The following is a 21,378-nucleotide window of genomic DNA, read 5'->3' on the forward strand; positions in this document are numbered from 1 at the left end:
AAACAGCGTAGCCCACGGGATAGCCTCTATTAAGTTGCAGAGGAGATCAAAGGTAGCTCTTCCAAAATTCAGGGTAGCTATCCTACTTTTGCCTTGCTTCTTCCACCCTGGATCTTGAACTCAACCATCTCATGGTCGCTTTGTCCTAAGCTGCCCCTGACCTTCACTTCCCTAACGAGCCCGTCCTTGTTAGTGAATACAAGGTCCAGCACCCGCCCTCCCCTTGTAGGCTCCTGCACCATCTGTAGCAGGAAATTGTCTTCAACATACTGCAGAAATTGTCTGGACTGCATATAACTGGCCATGTTGCTTGCCCAGCAAATATCTGGATAGTTGAAGTCCCCCACAAGGATCAGTGCCCGGGATCTTGAGGCTACTTCTAACTGCTTACAGCATGCACCATCAACCTGCTCCTCCTGATCAGGGGGCCTATAGCACACTCCCACAAAAATACCAGTTTGCCCCTTGATTTTAACCCACAAGCACTCGACTGATGGTTCATCCTTCCCCAGGTGGAACTCAATACATTCTAGGTGCTCTCTCACATAAAGAGCAGCTCATGCACCTCACCTCCCTAGCCTGTCTTTCCTAAAAAGCACATAGCCATCCATGAGAGCATGCCAGTCGTCCAGGTTGTCCCACCACGTCTCTGTGATTGCAATGAGATCATGGCCCTGCGACCACACAAAGATCTCTAATTCTCCTTGTTTGTTCCCCATGCTACGTGCATTTGTATAAAGGCATTTTGGTGGGACAGCAGATGCAGGTATCCTCAACAGCCCACAGCGAGATTTCTGACAGGGGAATGGCAAAAGTGGCTCCACTGAGGGGTAATCAGGGCAATCCACAGAATTTTCCCTACTGTCACGTGGAAAAACGTCCACAAGTCCACCACTGTGCTGTTGATATTTACCTTTTTCCACCATCAACTCCCGTTGTGACTCCTGAAGTACAGCCTTCTTAGTATCCCCTTCCCCCTTCCTAAATAGTTTAAAGCTCAATCGATGAGCCCTGCCATCTCCTGGACAAGGATCCACTTTCCTGTTTGAGACAGGTGAGCCCCATCAGCAGTCATCATGCCAGGAGCAGAGTACACCATCCCTTGGTCAAAAAACCCAAAGTTCTTGTGCCAGCACCAGCCTTTCAGCCACACATTCAACTCATGGGTTCTCCTGTCATGCTCTGAGCCCCTCCTCCCACAAGTAGGGATAGACAAAAATATTATTTGGGCTTCCCCCTCCCCCCGCCCCCCCCCAACAAAGCACCCCAGGTCCTGGAATTCCCTTTTGACAGCTTGCAGGCTACACGTTGTGATTGCGTCCCTGCCTGCTTGATCTATCAGTAACAGATGATAGTCAGTGGATCTTACCAGCCCTGGTAGCCTTCTGGTAATGTCCCTCACCTGGGCTCCAAGGAGGCAACACACCTCCCTGCATGTAGGGTCTGGTCTACATATAGGGCCTTCTGTCCCTCTGAGAAGGGAATCCCCTACTACAACTACTTTTCTCTCTTGCTTAACAGAGGCAGTCTTGAGGCGTGCGGATGATCGCCTCACTCTAGGCGGGACCCTGCTTTTCACTGGCCTCCAACTGGACATAGACCCATTGACCACCACCCTTTGTCTGCGTTCTGTCAACGGGTTTCTTATCCACTGGATGGTCCACCCATCAAATCCACATCTCTCCAGTTTAGAGATAAGGATGTGGTGGGGGGACTGTGTCAAAGCCCTTGCACAAGTCCAGGTAGATGACATCGGTCGCCTTCCCTTTATCTACCGACGCTGTCACCAGATTGGTGAGGCACAACCTTCCCTTGGTGAAGCCGTGCTGGCTGTCCCGGATCACTCGCTCATCCCTCATGTGCTCCACCATGTCGTCCAGGAGGGTCTGTTCCATGATCTTCCCAGGCACAGAGGTGAGGCTCACCAGCCTGTAGTTCCCTGGGTCTTCCTTGCTCCCTTTCTAATAAATGGGAGTAACGTGACCTCTTTTCCAGTCCCCTGGGACCTCTCCTGACATCCACGACTCTTCAAATATGATGAAGAGCGGCTCGGCAACCACATCAGCCAGCTCCGTCAGGACCCTGGGATGCATGTCATCCGGCCCCATAGACTTGTAGATGGTCAGTCTCATGAGGCGGTCTCGGGCTTGCTCTGCTCTTACAGTAGGGGGGGGGAACTCCCCCAGTTCCCGCCTAGAGTTCTAGGGATGCAAGGTTCTGGGATTTGAGAATTATGAGAATCCAGGCTGCCAGAGAAGGCTTAGGCAAAGAACTCATTCAGTACCTCAGCCTTTTCCACATCAGTTGCAGCCAGTTCTCCTTTCTCATTTACCAAAGGGGGTACACTCTCTTTGGCCTGTCTCTTCTGGCTAATGTAACTGTAAAATCCCTTCTTGTTGTTTTTACCATCCCTTGGCAAGTTCAGTTCCATCTGCTCCTTGGCTTTCCTGATCCCATCTCTACAAGTCCGAACAACATCCCTGTATTCTTTCCAGGCTACACACCCTTGTTTCCAATGCTTGTACTTGCCTTTCTTTTCCCTCAATTTGACCAGCAGGTCCTTGTCTAGCCATGCTCGTTTCCTGCCTCTCCTGCCCACTTTCTTATTCAGAGGGATAGAGTGCTGTTGAGCTCTTAGAAAGTCACCCTTAAAGAGTAGCCAGCTGTCCTCAACATTTCTGTCTCTAAGGTCCACCTCCCAGGAGATCTTGGCCAACAAGTCCTTAAACAGCCTAAAGTTTGAACTCTTAAAGTTCAGTGTCCTGATCCCACTCTTTGCCAGGCCCACATTCCTTGAGATCGCAAACTCAACTAGGGCATGGTCACTGCAGCCCAAGCTGTCTCCAACCTTAACACCTTTAATGATCTCCCCCACACTGATGAGCACCAGGTCCAGAAACGCATCACCTCTGGTCAGTCTGTGCAAAACCTGAACCAGAAAGTTGTCATCTATAGACTCCAGGAGTCTCCTGAATCTCTTGTAGCTTGCTGTGTGGTATTCCCAGCAGATACCCGTGTGATTAAAGTCCCCATCAGGATGAGTGCCTGCGACTGCGATGCCTCCTGCAGCTGAAGGTGGAAAGCCTCATCAGTAGTCTCACTTTGATCAGGTGACCTGTAGTAGACCCCTATTGCCAGCTATTCTTTATTAGTCCCATCCCTAATTCTAACCCACAGGCTCTCAACTTGCTACTGACCACTTCTCAGAGCAAACTCCTCAGAGTCTATCCACTTTTTAACATAGAGGGCAACCCCCCCCCACCCTCTTCCTACCTAGCCTATCCTTTCTAAAATGGCGATACCCTTCTACAGGGGTATTCCAGTTGTGGGAATCATGCCACCATGTTTCCGTGATTGCAACTAGGTCATAATTTTCCAGTGACATCACGGTTTCCAACTCCTCCTGCTTGTTACCCATGCTGCATGCATTTGTGTAAAGACACTTCAGCTGGGCTTTCTGACTCACTACCTTTTTTGAGGAGCCCTCCCTCAAACCTCTGAGAGGAATCTGAAGATGAGCAGATTATATTTCATCTAAATAGTCTCCAAATCCAAACTTTTCTTTCATCTTGGTTTACTGTGAAAACCTGTGCTGAATGACGGGATGGGGTGGTTCAGGGAATGGGAAAAAAAAAGCAAGCAAGCATGTATAGAAGTGCGTAAAGAAGTAAAATAATCTTGATAATGTAACACTTTTAGCTTTAAGGATGAATTTGAATTCAGATTGCTAAGAATTGTGCATAACTGAGAAGTAAGCTGATATGAAAGCTTGGGTTTATTATTTGTAAGCTATTTAGCATATGAAACAATCAACACGAGGCTATGGAACACATCACTGAAGAAATGTGAGTAGGATTGTAAGGCAGTCACTTTACTAGCTGACAACTTGGCCTAAATTGTCACTGATCCAGCACTGGTGTATCATCTGCAGGGAGAAGAGAGCTGTTCTCTCCTGCTTTGTGCTGTAATTTGTGTTCTGGCTACTGCCATTTAGTGCTCCTAAGGGACGGACAGTAACAAAAGGAAACAAGGGTAGGAAAATGGAAATTGAGCATAGACCTTTCTTTCTGTTAGCAGTTTTGTTCTATCCAATATTGGCAGAACATTCATGGAGAAGCACTGAAGTAGACAGTTACCTGTGCATCACATATTTTCACAATGTGGCTTCCTTAACCAGTACCGCTCTGTATTTTGTGCTTTTGGGAGTATGGCACCGGTATGATGAAATAAGAAAATCTTTTGGATTAAATCTAGTTTCACAACACAGGATTCCTGTATTTTGTACAACATCCATATACATCTATAAATTCTTTCCCTACAAAAAGTATAATCAAAATCTACCATTCCTGTTCTTAAACTTTGATAATTCTACTATTCACACACCTGTTTTCCCATGGAGAAAGGCTATATATGACTTACATGGTTATAGAAGTCCAAATCCTGACCTTTTAAAAATTGATTGCAGCCCTAGATTATTTTTCCAGTTGAGAACAGAATTTGTAACCAACATTTTTCCATGTACTCCACAGTCCTTTGAACATGAGGGATACCTTGAATGGCTTACCCTAAAACTGGAAATTGACAGCATTTGGAAGCATCTTCTGTACAATCAAAAGTACAGGTGTATTTTATCCATGTGGATGTTGTATCTATTTGACATTTCATTCCTTTGTTTTTAAAATTCAGTCAGATTTCCAGTTATTTTAAAATAGGTACAGATTTTAAATAACTGATTTTTAGACTCATTCTGGAGATGCGTTAGAACTGCATACTGATTCCTTGCAAAGCCAGAACGGAACCTCAATAGTCTTGGTGACTATTAAGCAGGTATCCTTTATAGATGTAGACAAAAAAAATGGCTAAAATAATGAAGACTGCATTAGAGCAGCACAGAGAGGGAAACAGAGTATACCAGGAACAAGGAAGAAAAAAGTTTGGGACTGGCAGAGGAATTTGTGGAAATTTAGGGCGAAATCAGTGTGTGCATACTGTAGAAAAGGGCACTGGAAAAACAAATGTCTGGAACATCAGCAAGAATCTCAGATAGCAGTGGTGATGGGAAACTGACAGAGACCTGGGGAATCTACCCTAGTGGATCCACTGGTTAAAATCAAGCTAGGGAAACAGGAGGAGGTGGAGTTTTAGTTGACACGTGTGCAGCCATATTCTACTAAAATCCAAACCAAATCTATTCTTAAAACATGAAAATTAAAATTATATTAATTATCTCTTAAGCTACATCTATATCAATCTATTCAGTATTATTACATTTCATTGAGTCATTAGTCCTTGAACATAGTCATTTCTTGACAGCAGAAAGAGGACTGTTTTTTCAGAAACAGTCCAGCTTATCAGCTGATTCGTATTAGTATCTATGCCAATTCATATTAATATTCCTCTGTTTAGATCTCTACTTATTTATTAATATTAAAGATATGAATCAGAATAACTCTTTATTCTTCTAACTCTCAAGTAATTGTACTTGTTGAGGTCTCACTGAGAACAGAGTGAAACAACTGTTACATTTTTGACTGACCAACCGAGATGTAGGTATAGAAAAAGCAAGTCTTGATCTGTCTGTACTAAGATGATTTTATAACTGCTTATGTTTTCCCTTTGGACGTCTGAAAGGATCTTTAGTAGCACAGCACACCCATCAATTTTTGTAGAGCTTATCCAATTGTTTTCCATTGGTTATTCATTTTGAATTGCTGTAGTACCAAAGACATGCAGGATGATACAGTGACTATAGTGTACCTTACAAATTAATTATTTACCTGTTGGTATCCTCTGCTGTTCAAAAAATTACAGACTCTGGAGTGCAGAGAAGTACTCTGAGCCAGAATAATTCTAGCTCAAGTGCTTGGGCTAGAACTTAAGTTCAGTCATGCAGATGTTAACCTTGAGGGAACCAACAGTCTCCCTCTCAATTTCCAGTTGTGAATGCAACATCATAGTTTGAACCATCATGAAGCTTAGCATGGCTGTAGATCCAAATTGTGAGACATATGACAAAAAAATAAATATGTGGTTTGGTGATTTCATGGTTCGTTTTCCTTCGTGTTTCTGTCACAACGTGGCAGAGTACTGGCCTACAAAACTGCAAAGATAGAAAGATTAGGTTAATGTCTAACTTCCATTGCAAATCGAGTGGGAGAAAAAAGAGAAAAAACATCTCAAATATATGACTTTAAGGTTAAATCAACCTCAGTAGAGTTGCATAAAATTGTTTCAGTATGAATTTAGAGCCAAAAATAGCAGAAATACATCAGCTAATTCTTGTTTGAAAACAAAACAAAGTTACTGACTTGCATAAAAATTTTTTATAAGGCAGTAAAATGGTCGCATAAGTGCCAAAAGCAATTAAACTTGGTCAGGGTGCCCCTTCATTCTTAAACTATAAAATACTGCCTAGATATTTAAAGTACATTCAGTGTATTACATCCCACATACTGATCAGAGATCTCCAATCATAGCAAGGAAGCGAGCCTGAATCTCTGTTAGGAAGATATTAAAAACCACAGCTTATCTCTTGACAAATCATTTGGAAATTAAGATGTATATATTATTTATTGAAGAAGTTTTAGTGGTTGGTTGTTTTTTCTCAAAGTGCTCATAAAAAGATCTCTAGTAGCTCTAGAGAAATGTGGAATACTGATGTGGTAATATCTTAGCACATAATAGAACTGAAAGTCCAGAGCTGCCCTGCTAATAGTATTTGGCAAATAATACACATCCTGTGCTCTGCAGTTGGATGTTTTCAGTTTTTAAAATTTTACATATAGCATACTTCTAAAGTTTTGATATTCCTGTGCAGAATGGAAACTCCTGGTTTTTTGTCATCCTGATTTATATCTGTTCCCATACTTTAAATGCATGTGGAGTCTTAGGAAGCCTAAAACGTATCCATTCACTTTATGTATTTCGGGCTTAAAAGAATATTTGCATTTTTATGGAGATGAAATTGTGTTTTACCACAATATTCTTAAGTTTGAATGTCTCCTATTTCTCTTATTGTCTCTCTGTGGGGTAAGCCATGCAAAATGGAGCATGGCCAATTGAATGAAACAAAGTTGTGTTCCTGTTATTTCCATTAGTTAAGTGATCCTGCAGTTTGCCATGTTGTACTTCTGTTGTCTCATCTATGAAGTAAGGGGCACTGTCTATTGCAAAACATGTTAGGAGAGCTATTTCGAGCATGTTGATTGTCATCAGCTGCACAATTTTTCATTGTTCCAAATAAGTTTCAATTTATGATGTGACCAGCAAGAATTAAAAATAGAGACAACCTCATATGAATACGTGCTGTTGTCAGCGTCATGCAGATACCTTATAAAAATACATGCTATTTCCTCTTTTTAAAAAATATATATATTGCACTTGTTGCCTTATTCCTTATTTGTTTTTTGATATCCTGCCCTTAATTTCTGGGTGTTGAGGGGAAGGGGTTTGGTTGGTTTTGTTGTTTTAATGAGCAGCACTTTCTAAGTGATAAATTTTCAGCTACCTGAAGGCTCTGATTTGCACAAGTCAGTCAGGTAATACTCTGTCTTTCTAATCCTTCAGCTACTCTGGCTGCTAAATTGCTTAAGAATCTGGAGTGGTCTTTGCAGGTGATGGTACAAGTAGGTAGAAAGTATAATATCTAGAAATGGGTTCTGGTAGCACTGAGAGAAGCGGCAGGGAAATCTATGGTCTCAAGTTATGTACTCAGGACCATTGCCTTCAAAGTGCACTGGGGAAAAATATTTTAAAATGTGTTGTTTATACTTAGAAAGCTCTCCTGGCAATAAAGTTCATGTAATATGTTGCCAGACAGTCGTAAAGTCGTTAAGTTTATTCTCTCTTTCTTGGATTTCAAAAATGCACTCAGAAATAAGTTTTGAAGCACACTTTTGTTAGTGTAAGGCAGCAAAATTGAGTAGAGCTAATCATGCTTTTAAAAAAATAAATACCTAAATGCTTTTTATTAAGTCTGTAGCATAAATAATATTCTACAGAACTGATTCTTTGAATAATTATGGGTTATGAAAAGTAGATACAGCTTTTACTGTGTCCCAACCCAGTTATTTCTCAAGTTGCCCACAATTCTTTTGCATGACTTAGAGAAACAAAAAATTAAAAATTTATAATTGACATACAAATGATCAGTGACACAGATGCCAGAAGTCTATTACTAAGTCCTTTAACAGCACAATAATTCAAGGAAGAGTTGATGTGTTCCATGGCAAATCCAGTCATATTTCTAGGCCAACTACATAGAGCCTTCAGTAATAAATGTAATTTTTTCCTTGGCCATTTTAGAGGTTATTCTACTTTTCCTTTTATCCAGGCAATATAGATTTAGGTGTATTGGGTGCAATAAAGTGCTTTGAAAGCGGTTTAAGCAGTGATATTTTTTATGCTCTTAAATATGTCCAGCGATGTATAAATGCCTATATGATTTAAATTAAGGTTTCAGGGCCCATTTCTCTTGAGATATTTATACAAAGGCTGTCTGTGGACCTTAACAACACACTAGTGGATGAATTACAAAAATGTCTGCAGCATAACTTTATGGTAACCCAGTGACCTAACTATAGTGCCATGAGATCTGAACTCAGGGCTGAAATCCTATAGTAATACACAAACATTTTCTTTAAAATCAGTGACAGAATAGGGAATTAATCAAAAGGAAATCTCAGAACAGCAAGGTCATAGAAAAAAAAGCTGCATTTGGGGATTAAAAAGATAGAGGCAAGGGATGCTACTACAGGAATGCAGCCCTTTTTTGTAAGGCACTGAGGCTACTCAGCTTCCATGGAAAGTGCTGTGTTGGTGCCTCAGAGGTTTGCAGGACCAAACATCTAACGTGTTATCAGTAGCTTTCCCAGAGCAGTAAGCTGTCCTCAAAATATGTAATATGTATGCAGCTCACACTTCAACACATCATTAGAGGCTGCACCAGCCTTCAGAAAATGTTTGTCTCATTAAGCTCAGTTGACTTCAAAGTAAGCAAACTGTGTAGGAATAGCACATTTCTCTCACCTATAAAAGTCAGAATTAACAAAAGCTACTCCTACACATTGAGTAGAAGAGATCTAATAGCCTTGTTAAATTTTCTAACTGGATTATATAAAATGTAATTTGGTTTTTGTTCTTTAAAGCACACACTTTTGTATATCAGTATGCAGAGGTGTTTTTCAAAAGATGTTTTCCTCATCTTTACATACCAGCCAAATGATTAAAGTGAGGCAGAAGCTGTAGACAGCTGTGGGAACACCTACTCAGTTACAGACAAAATCCCAACAGATAAGAGTACAAAGAAATATTTTACCATTTCCACTGGCTTCTCATATGGAATGCAGTTCACTCGCTGATAATGCTGAAATCTTGTATTGCTTTTTACTGTCAAGATGCAATTTCCTTAGCCTCATTTTATAGGTTCTTACATTTATACAAATTTTAGCCTGATTTTATGTTAGTATAATTTAAGTTTCCTACGTGATCAACAAGTTTGGATATTTCTAGCAAAGATACACCTTTTTGGTTTTGGCATAATGTGGGACAAGTGTCCTTTAAATCACTTTGCTATTGCGTTCTTTACTAAAATAGACCAGGTAAGCAATAGGTGAACTTACTATAGGTGATAATTGAGAAATTATGTAGGCTCATTGATGCTAAATATGTTGCATTTTTCATTAGATTAGCATAAAATTACTGGGCACAGGTGCTTTTGTAGTTGGGACTCATTTGGAAAACGTTAGTGTTCACTGATCCTCAAAGTTGAATAGCTGTTTCTCTTCTTGTGTTGGTATGAGGCAATGCCATTTTCAGTGATGTTGGAATGCCGTCTGTCCTTACATTTCAATAGTTTTTTGCACATTACGTTCTGTATATATTTAGTTGCAGATATCAGTTCTGTTATCTGCAGAAAATGACAAATGCCTTTTTTATTAAGAATTGTTCTTGTAACTGCACAAATTCTCATCGCCCAAAAGTGTATGGCAGTAGAAGAATTGCCCTGTACAGAGAATGTGCTTGAATATCCTCCATATTAAACTGTTAATTCATATGAGACTTACAGAGGTTAGTTCAAGCTGGACTTAAAAGGATTTTATATTTTTTTTGCTTGGTTTAAGTCATAAGGAGGCACACTGAAACAAAAAGCAAGCTAGAAAGATCTGGTAGCCAGAATGATCTTATAAAGCACATTTAAATTGTTAGAATATACTCAGACTGAAATGTTGCTAGGTTATTAATAGGTCATATATAGATCTAATGGGAATGATGAAAGATTTCCTTGGCTGTAAGAGCCTTAAAGAAATACCATTGATTAGTTTTAGACTTCAGGCTGTTTTTCAGCTGGCTATGATTTTCTCCACCCTATTAATGTGAAAGAGAAGTAAAATTACATTTAAGCACAAGCTATTTAGGATCAACAATGTTTGGGGGAAGGTGATATATGGAGGTATTCACAGCTTTAGGGGTAGTAACAGATGTAAACTGAAATATATAATTTTGTTGAAGGTTAAAATACCTTTATTGCTTTAACTTTCTGATTTTTTTTTGTGCAAAAGGTTCTAGTAATAGAACAGCAAAGTGTAAAACAAGAGAACACAGAATTGCTACAGTGAGCCAGCAATGAGTAAAAAATTTTGAGTAATCAAATAGCATTTACTGCTCTGCTCTCAGATTATTTAAACGTTTATACAAATTCAGAAAGTATTTGTGTTAGTCCTGTTGTTCCATCCTCTGCAAAGAGGGGAGTAGGATTGTTGTTCTTTCTCTGATTTATTTATAATTTGAGCACTTTATAGCCTGGGCATTATAAATATGTACTTTGGAAACTACTGCATAGGCCATCTGGGACATGTACAACTTTAGAATGGAACAAGTGGAATGGAACAAGTGCTTCGCTTATTTGATTAATTTTTCTGTTTTTTCCTGTAAACCATTATAAGCCATCTGCAAGTACTATTATTATTAAGAAATATTCCAAAACATAAGGGCCATTCAACTCCTGTTAAAAATAATAATTTAAAAAATACTAGGAAGTTCCTTCCTTGCTGTCCTTGGTGCAAGTGAGTATCTACTCTGTTAACCACAGAGTATTTGAAAATCTAAAATGGGTACTGTCAAAAAAAACCCCAAACATGCACAAAAGAATAAGGCGTGCTCTTGAGAACTTGCAGTGACCTTTGAATCTAAACAAGAGTAGTAACAGTTTGTTCAACATTAATCGTGCCTTCTGGAAGAAAACAGAAAAATACGTACAAAAAACCCCCCAAACCCATCACTTTCTCTAGCTGTCATGAAATTGTCACCTTGTGTAACTTGTAAAATGATCAGGTTATTTTTTCCCTTAAATACTGGAACCATGCATTTTTAATATCACAGTTTATTGAATTTTCTTTTTATTTTCTGAGTTAGGAAGAATCAGAACCAGGTCATTAGCATGACCTGATTAAAAAAATATTTTTCCCATTAGACTGATGATATTTAAATACAATCTTGTGCTGTCTCCTTCTTCTCTCACACTTGTGCTCACATGTACACACACATGAAATTATATCTAAATTAATATATTACTTACATTGAGATAATATATGCAGTATATTTGACGTTATATATCATATATAATTATATATGCACACAGGTGGGGCATGTGTGCACTAAGCACTACTTAGATTTTTTTATGATCATAATTATTGATTAAAAATAGTACGGACTGTAAATGTTTAGTTGCACTAGGTTCCAAAATTGTGTGATATATGGGTTTTTCTTTAGTGTTTAATTTTCCTGAGTAGCCTACCTAAAAACTGACTTGAATAATTTCAGTTTTTCATTGTCTTGTGTGTTTCATACTAATATATGCATCTGCTACGTGACAAGGAGATGGTGATGTTTTGTCCACAGCTTAATGGAGATTATTATTTAGGGGTTTTACAAGGTCAGTACAAGAAAAAGTGTTTCTGTTTTGTTTTCAGTTAACTCAGGGAGTTTTAGCATGCTCTCTTATAGTTTTACCAGAATTTTGTTTTGTTTACTTCTGCTTAATCTTCTGAAAGCATGTGATATCCTCTATCTTGTTTGCAGTTAAATATAAGTAAATACCTTATTTTGACTCTGCGCTGAAAACTGAGTTACAGTGAATCATCACAGAGCTGCTCTTACAGATCCTGAGAAAACTGATTGCATACATTTTCATGCCCTCAACTGCATGGAAACATAACAAACTCCAGTTGTTAGAAGGAAGTGAGGTTGGTTTAAGGTTCTACTAGAAAAAATATATTTAAATTGTCTAAAGCATGCTAAGCTTTTTAAAGAAGCTATATTAGAAAAAAAAAACCCCACCAGAATTCAGAGCACGGTGATAAACAGATGCGGCTTCTTCTTGTTTGTGCATAGCTAGGTATTTGGGGAATTGCTTTAAATTGGTGTCCATTGCCTGTTTAGATGCCCCAGAACAGCTCTCCAGTCCTTTCTGCAGAAAGGTACTGCTCTCCTCCAAGTCCTGCCTCCTTTACCAGCCCCTTGCAGCTGTCTTTGAGGCATTTGGGTAAGAACTTAAACACAAGATGCCTGAGAATCTTTAATGGAGTTCCACTCCATACTGAAAATGTAAATACATTTTTTATATTGCCAGAGGGAAGTGACCTATTTGACCTATTTTTTTTCATCATCTGTTTCTGTGCTGCTTTTTTATCAATAAGCACATTTGTGAGTTTGCTACACATTGTGCTGGACTCCTCTAGAAAGGATACTTTGCTCTGGTCTCTGACAGTAAGCTATCATCCTCCAGCTCTCTGCTCTTTGGGGAGCACTGTACTGGCCCTCATGTAGAAGGGGTGTTCAATTAAAAATGAGTTCTCTGGTTTGAGGTGGTTAGTAACTAGTTTTTCCCGTGGTGATTGACTAACTCAAAGAATTATGTAGTACGAAATGCTGCAAACATTGCTTGAAAACTTCAGAATCTCTTTTTGACAAATGAGACTTTTTGAACTATTTTTTTTTAGAGTAGAGTTGGGTATTTTTTCTTCAAGAGAAGGACCCTAGAATGCTTTGCAAAGGAAAATTCTAAAACAATACTGTATGTATTATGTCCAACATAATATGCTGCTCGGAGGCAGCTGCACATGCAATGGAAAATTCTGCACTTGTAGTAATGTTATGGAAGGGATGATTCAGGAAATTAACTTCTAAATATGTCCTCTATCATCCCAAATGATCTATCTATTTGAAAGAACAAGTCCTTTCCCTCTGATTGATGTTTAGCCATTTGATGTTACTGTGAATGTTTATCTCGGAGAAACTCCCCTACAACCAATGCAAATGAATGTGAAATGTGAAGAAAGGAAAATGTGTTCTTTTGGTATCCATGTTAAAGGTGTCCTAACAATTTTCACTTCCACGGGAGTAAGATTGTCCTAGATTACTTGTGAAAGTTCTGATTTTTGGGCTCAATGCTCAGTGTTGCCATAATGTATACCTGAAAGCAGCTGTTTTCCAACGTAAGGATATTTGAATATAGTGCAAATAATAAATAAATAAGCCAGGGTAATTCTGTTTTCTTAAGAAATGGTATGTAGAAGGTTAAAGTTCTGGTATGTTGTAGGATGTACTTCAAAAAGAGTTGCCATAGATAAATGTAACTCTGTAGATATGCATTAAAGGGAAATAAAAAATGAGCTATCTTTCTCCCACTTACTATTGAACAACATTGACTGTGCAGTAGGGAAAAGCTTGGTACTTCTCCTGTAAACACAGACAAATATACGTATATATATATAGAATGACCATCACTGTCATATAAGTATATAGGGTCATAACTTTTAGTAGAATTGGGCTTCTCATTTATTTCTGCATGTGAGTTAAACTGGAAGATTTTAAAGTCAGGATATAAAGAGATGCGATACAATAATTTCTTTTATACTATGTGTAGATGTATTAATAGTATTAATATGTATTTATCTGTGATTTCTGTTGTGGAAAGATACTCAGTTACTTTAAAAGGTCTGAAATTTGGAGGGCTAGGAAGTCTGTCATAGAATCCAAAATGCCACTGTGAACTTCTATAATTGTAAATGATGCTACTCAAAAAGAAGAGGAAAGGAAAAGGTGATAAGGTTGCTACCTTTTCTTATTCAAAATAAATATGTAAAGGCATTACATGGCAGTTGGCCCATGTGCACGTATGTGTGATATAAAGACAAAGTCCCTGTTTTCTAGGAGCAGTCAGACAGAACTAACTTTGGACAGGAGATATTTCTGGCTTTTGCACTACACATCTCATCCAGAAAAGCTCTGACAACTTCATCCACCTGCTACATACAAAACTACTATGATTTTTCACAGTAAATGCTACAAATCCTTGAGTAATTTTAGATTTCCTAGACATGACCATTTCTAAGCCATTTCTATCCCAAAGGAGTAAGATATCTCCCAGAAGAATATAAACTGAGTGCAACAGGGATGTCTCAGGCCTGGGTTGTTTCCTATTTGTAGCCCCTTTGCAGATCATCTGTTTAGCAGCCTCACTGGAGGCAGGTAAGTAGAAGCAGCCCCTGCCCCATGGGCTCTGAGGCTAACCTCACTCAGTGTGACAGATGAATGTCACAAAGTGCAGCCAGGTGCAAAGACAGGGTACAGAGGCTTTGCTGTAGGAAGTTTTTGAATGTTTGTAGATGGGGCCAGTGAAGCACTAAGTAGCAAAACAAGTCTTTCTGGGCAAACTCCAGTGATTTTGGCATTTAAAGCTTATCAACACAGGCTATGAATATGCATAACATGACATTGCCCATCATTAGAGAATTTCCCCCTCCCCCCTCAAGTCCTTGGGTGTTGTGAACTTGCACTTTGCCAGAAGCTGCTTTGTTTGCTTACATTCAGAAAGCAAATGCATTCAAAAAGCCATGCAGTCTTCCTGATAGATCAGCCTGAGTATCCTTAATTTATTTATTTATTTTTACCATGGAAATTTAATATCACTAGAAACCCTTAGTATCTAGAAGAGAGTTATCTGTGAGAGTCTAAGTAATGGGAAATAAATGGGTTGATGTGTTGGCAGGTCATCTGGCAAGCAGTCCCATCAATACCACTCTGGAATCTCACGTGAGCAAATGCTGACTAGGGAGAGTAAGAGCTATGCAGTCATGCCAAAAAGCTATGTGGGAAGAAGAAAGATCTGATAAGGCTATTTCTAATATAGGAAAGAATTGAACTACATGTCAAAGTCAAAACACATTATGAGAAATGGAATTCAATTAACCTAGCTTTGCAGTCTTATTTAGCAGTCAAGATGAGGCTATTACATTAACAATGCATACTTTGAGAGGAAAATTTGTATGATGTTAGAAATGAAAAAATACATAAAGCATACGTGAAGGAAATTTCAAAGGCATGAAGCAGAATTGGGCCCTTTTCATTTATTCTATCACACACTTTGGAAGAGAACTCAATGAAATAATGACTTTGGCTTGCTTCTCTACCATAAGTATTCTGGAAGTTTTGCTGCAAGCAAAGTGCACACCAGTGGAGACTAGGTTCATCTGCCAGTGTATATGTTAAATGCATTGTAAACAATTTTGGTTATTTCGAGTATCTGTATCAGGCTTGTAAGGTCTCACCAGGAAGATGCTGTAATTTCTAAATTGTTTCAAAGAAAAAAGATAAAATGGTTGATGATCCTTGAAAAAATGTCTCTGCACATGAAATTCTGTATTGGAAAGCTTTGAGGAGGGTTCAGAAAGCTTTAAGCAAATTGGGAAGGAGTTCAGAAACTGTTTCCAAACCATTTCACTATGGAGCACTTGATGGCATTTTTATTAAGTAAGCTGTCACTCTAGTAAATAGGCTTCATTCAGACAAATAATAGCATATTCATTTTTTTATTAGGAGATGTTATTTTCAATAACGAAGCATCTTGTTTGCAAAGTCAAAGGACTCCCACATCATCAACAAACAGTTTAGACTTCAAAAATATTTTTTTTTCATGTAAGAAATGAATCTCCAAATGTTATAGGTTAAAAGTTCCTACAAAATTATGCCCTTTGGCATTCTGTCCAGAAGGACAGAAATCAAATCTACAGAACCCAGCCATGGCCTGGCAAGAGATCTTCTTGCCCTGTGCTCAGCTGTTCTCCTTAGACCATTCTGAGAAGCATGGTGGCTTTTTAAACTAGAACTCAGTAGGTGCAGATCAATTTCAGCTTAGGCTAAAAATATGAAAAATAATTGGAGGTGATAGTTATGCAATAACTGAAGTGATGGGACCAAAGTTTATGAGTTGGAAACCAGGCAGGGAATGAAGCAGACCCGTCACTGCCCCCTAGCTTGGTCAGTGTCTGAGCAGTGCAGATGTGGCAAGTGATTTTTGAAGGCTGACACACAATCTGGTTGTACTGGCTAAGACAATCATATAAAATCTCACAAAACTGTTATATTTTGTTTTGGGAGAGAAAAAAAGGGGAATATTTATAGAATATAAGATTGCAATTTGACTATATTGAATATTAAAGGAAATTAAAATTGGAAATTGTCCTGTTTCAAGATGTCTTTCATACAATTTGATGGAAGCCAGATCGCTGATGATAGTTGCAAATTCTTCATGATCTGAAACGCAGAACAAAAAGAGAGTCTTTTTTTAAAAAATATTTTCTTTGGAAAACATTGTGTCAGAGTAAGAGTAAGTCACAGAATCACCAAGTCATTACATTTTAATTTATGGTTGAGGTGTGTGATGGTTTTTTTGCTGTTTGTGTTACGGGGTTTTTTGTTTTTTTTTTTGTTTAGCAAAGGTATACATGGGAACACTTGTAAATCTTACAGTTTTCATTTCTCCAGTGAATTTTAAATTAGACACTGGGAGATAAATGATTTTTAAACAAATAATTCTGCAGAACTAGGAACAACAAGGTGGTTGTAGTAATCATGACTATCAGCAAATGCTGATGCGTTCAGCTCTTTTAATTCCTTCATGTCTCAGCAGAGCATGCAGTTGTGTACAGGCAATGATATATATATATATCATGATATGCAGTTAATTTAGTAATACACTCTCCAGATTTTATGGATAATTTCTTTTTTTAGAATACTTTCATGTCCTACTATGTTATGTCCTGGTATTTACGGCAGCAAAATTGTGTAGTTATCAAGCTAAGTTAAAAAGAAATATAAATGTATTAATAGAGTGCAAGCTTTCTATAAAAAAGCTGCGCATATTCTTCCAGTTCATGTCCCTTTGAATCTTACAAGTTGCAGGAAATATGGAAAGACATGTCTAAAATGGTCAATGTTCATTGGGAGGAAATTTGCTTATGTAGAGCGATAGTCTGGGTTGTAGAGTAGCAGCCCTGTAGAGCAGTCCATTTTGAGTCGAAGGAGGTGGGTGAAAGACATGAACTGAACACATTTTGCCAGGCCACAATGACATGAAGTCCCAGCAGAAATAGGCAGGAAGAAATTCATGAGGGACTTCAACTCAGGGCCCTAACCTTTCACAGGGTCCCCAGAAGTCAGAGAAACCATGAGGTTTGAAAGTGGCTTTTTTTCTATCCTCTACCTCACTATCCAAATGTTTGTGGCAAAGAAAACATAGTTTAATTTTTACTTCATTTGATTTTGCTTGACATATAAAAATATACCATCAAATCACTTCTCTATGTTCAGTTTTCAGGTAGAAAGCCTTGATTGCTTATATGGAAGTAAGTCATTACATGGGAGTGGTTTACTGAAAGTGAACATCAAAACAGTCCCTTTACAAAATTTGCTAAAAATGCAGCATATGAAGTAGTTAACTCTTAGCAATATTTGACTTACTGGTTTCTTGTCATTGTCCTGATTTTTCAAATGTAACTTTTCTGAAATTATATCCACATTAACTGTTTAATTTATTTTCTTCCTTATTTTCCATTTTCAGCTAAATGCCTCAGCAGAGAAAGAGAATCTTCATGCAGCCTCAAGAAAGGAAGAAAAGAGCATCCAGGAGTGTGATTCTCAAGATGTAAGCTTATCTCACCTAGAAATCAGGGTTTAATCAAGATTGTAGGGAAACAGTAATCCTTTAGATGATTATCCTTGTGACTTACTTTTCCTAGTCAAGCTGGTACATGTATTTTATAAGCCAGCTATATTCTGCATTAAAATGCTGAGGAGCAAATGTTCTTCGCTGTCAATCTATGTTGGTATGCTCTCTGGGTTTCTTGTAAAGACTACTTAATAGCCCTTGTAGAGCTGTTGCAGGAAGAGCAGCAGTGGAAAAGATGTGATTTGATGTCTAACCATTTCAGGAATTGGCTTGTTCCTGGTTGAAGAGTTGTTGCATTACAGCACGATGCAGAACCTTGTATACATATTTTTTCTGATAATATTCAGGCACAGCTGTCACAGATGCTTCATTTGATAAAACAAAACCTTTGGGGAGCAGTAAGAAGTGACAGTGTAATAGTTGAAAGTGTGTAATCTTTTCCACTGCCAGTCTAGAAAAGCCACAAGCTGCGTTTGGATTATGACACATCTGACAGAAAGCTAAATCTGCTGCTTTTAGTGAGGCAAAACTCTCTTTCCAACGGAATGGTGGGAGCTGTTAGTAGAAATCCCAAATGCCCATGTTATGGCTGCAACTGCAATGATAAAAATAAAGCTGGATAAATCACAAAGAGTGAGACACAGTTTGTTGAATGTACTGTCTGCTCAACATTCCAAAAAGTACAGTGCCACCTTGACTAGTTTGCGGGTGAAATAGAGAAGCCTGCAGAACTGAACACATTGCCTACTTCCACTGCAGCAAACTCCTATGGAGGGAGCTGGGGATCTTGTTGGTATTGTTGTGTGGTAACCTGGAAAAAAAGTTTTGGAAACAACTCTTAGATAATTCATAGTATCCATTTATTGCAAGCATGTCACTGGTTTATTCAATTGTAAATGACCTCCCCCCTGCCACATCCTCTAGAGGGGGGCAGAGACAAGGGGAAATTGTGTATCCAGAAGAGTGCCTAATTTGCTGTTTCACCTTTCTTAATGTCTGAAGATGAAGGAAACCTAATTTCTTATTAATAAAAATGGAAGGAGAAGAAAGAATAAGATGTAGAATTCTGAAGTCAGAGTGAACTCCATTTAGATTATGACTAGAGGTTGATGATGACCTGGGAAAGCTATAGAAAGTTTGATAGATTATATAGTATCATTTAGGTAGAGGCTGAATATTTGTAGAGAGAGGTTCAAGCACCTATTTACTACAGAAGTGACTATATTAAAGCAGAGAGAAAAAAATGCTGTTAATTCATTTCAAAAATGGAATATTTAACTTCTGTATCAAGTAATGCAATGAAAGACACCTGGAAGATGCATTTTTCCATAAAATCAGGCGTTTTGTTGTTTAGATTAGGGGCTGAGGGTGGCGCTTTGTGGTTCCCAGCGGCTAGTATCTCTAGCTGTTCAGTCAGCATGGCATGATGCTTGGTGTGAAAAATTTGTCTGGGGAAGCAGAAAACTCCAACCTGGAGTTAGAAGTCTTGAAGAGATGAACTATTTTTCATGATTCAAATTAAATTAATATCTAATCCTGTTCACTTCCTTCATCTAAGTAGCACTATAATTCAAAGTAAAAGAAATTAGGCTATATATCTAAATTTGACTAATAGGATTAAGCTTTATAAAATTCAATCACTCAATTATCATATATTAAGACTAGTTCGATATTCTATGGGACTCATATTTCCTTTAAATTTTAAATCTTTAAGATTTGTTAAATTGGCATTTGACATTAACTTCCCATACGGAGGAAAAAGTAGTAAAATTACAGAAAGTATAACGTACTTCAAATTCACGGTTCCTTGCTAGATAATGTACCCTGTTAGAAAATTAAGCAGGCAATAGTTTTATTAGTCTTACCTTGCTTTTAAACATATTGCCAGAAATTTGTTTTCCCACTGAAAAATGGGTATATTATGGAATATTCATAGCTGCATTTTCTTTGCATTAAAAAAAAAAAATCCAGAATTCACACACATATATACCAAGGTATTCATGAAATTCCATTGTGCTGTGCTTGCAGTGTTTGTTGAAGGAATGGCTTTGAGAGCCAAGCTACAAAAAGGATTGTTAGGACAGCCACACATTCAAGCACCGAAGCCATAAATACCATTGCTATGGTAAATGAAAGTTGTCTGTATTAGAAACACAGTCGCCAGCGTAACTAAAACCTTACAGGTACAGGAAGACATCTTCTCTTTAAGTGGGACTTTTAAGGTGTATATTCCCTTCATTTTTTTAAAAAAAAACACAACCCAAAAAACATTGATTGGTATGATACAAAGAGAATTCTAGGAGTTAGTTCTTTCCAGACAGCTACAAAGCTGTACACAGCCAGGAGCTATTTTAAAGAGCAGTAGAATCGTAGAATCATAGAATCGTAGGGGTTAGAACGGACCTCAAGAGATCATCGGGTCCAACCCCCCTGCCAAAGCAGGCTCCGTAGCTCATACTGCACAGATAGGCATCCAGACGGGTCTGGAATATCTCCAGAGATGGAGACTCCACCACTTCCCTGGGCAGCCTATTCCAGGGCTCTGTCACCCTCACTGTGTAAAAGTTCTTCCACATGTTGGTGTGGAACTTCCTGTGCTCTAATTTGCAGCCATTGCCCCTTGTCCTATCTCCACAGACCACTGAAAAGGGGCTGGCCATTTCCCCTTGCATACCATGTTTAAGTTATTCATAAACATTAATTAGGTCACACCTTAGTCTTCTCTAGGCTGAACAGTCCCAGCTCACTCAGCCTTTCCTCATAGGGGAGATGTTCCAGGCCCTTAATCATCTTCATAGCCCTTCTTTGGACTCTCTCCCTATCATTTTTATACCAGGGAGCCCAGAACTGGACACAATACTCCAGGTGGGGCCTGACCAGGGCAGAGTAGAGGGGGAGGATCACCTCCTTTGACCTGCTGGCCATACTCCTCCTGATGCACCCCAGGATCCCATTGGCTCTCTTAGCCACCAGGGCACACTGCTGGCTCATGGCCAACCTGTCATCTACCAGGATCCCCAGGTCCTTCTCCACAGAGCTCTTCTCCAGCAGGTCATCCCCTAGCCTGTACTGATACGAACGATTATTCCTTCCCAGGTGCAGGACTCTACACTTGCTTTTGTTGAACTTCATCCAGTTTCTCCCTGTCCAGCTCTCCAGCCTGTCCAGGTCTCGCTGGATGGCAGCGCAGTGTTCCAGTGTGTCAGCCACTCCTCCCAGCTCATCGGCATACTTGCTGAGGGTCGATGCTATTCCTTCATCAAGGTTGTCAGTGAAGATATTAAACAGGACTGGACCCAACACTGAGCCCTGGGGAACACCACTAGTCACAGGTCTCCATTCAGATTCTGCTCCATTGATCACGACCCTCT

The 21,378-nt window shown here is 38.9% G+C and overlaps 1 protein-coding gene across 1 annotated transcript in view; it reads left to right on the top strand.

The window, feature by feature from the left end:
• The window catches only part of LUZP2 (leucine zipper protein 2), a gene marked incomplete at both ends in the record, with an annotated part of 219,316 nt that overhangs the window by 184,581 nt on the left and 13,357 nt on the right, over nt 1–21,378 (top strand). Inside the window, one exon of the mRNA XM_084263109.1 lies at nt 17,900–17,983. Within this exon, the coding sequence (XP_084119235.1) occupies nt 17,900–17,983 (84 nt within the window). The remainder of the gene's footprint in view (nt 1–17,899; nt 17,984–21,378) is intronic.

Source organism: Gallinula chloropus (genome assembly GCF_964237585.1).
Source record: "Gallinula chloropus genome assembly, chromosome: 4".
NCBI classification, from domain to species: Eukaryota; Metazoa; Chordata; class Aves; order Gruiformes; family Rallidae; genus Gallinula; species Gallinula chloropus.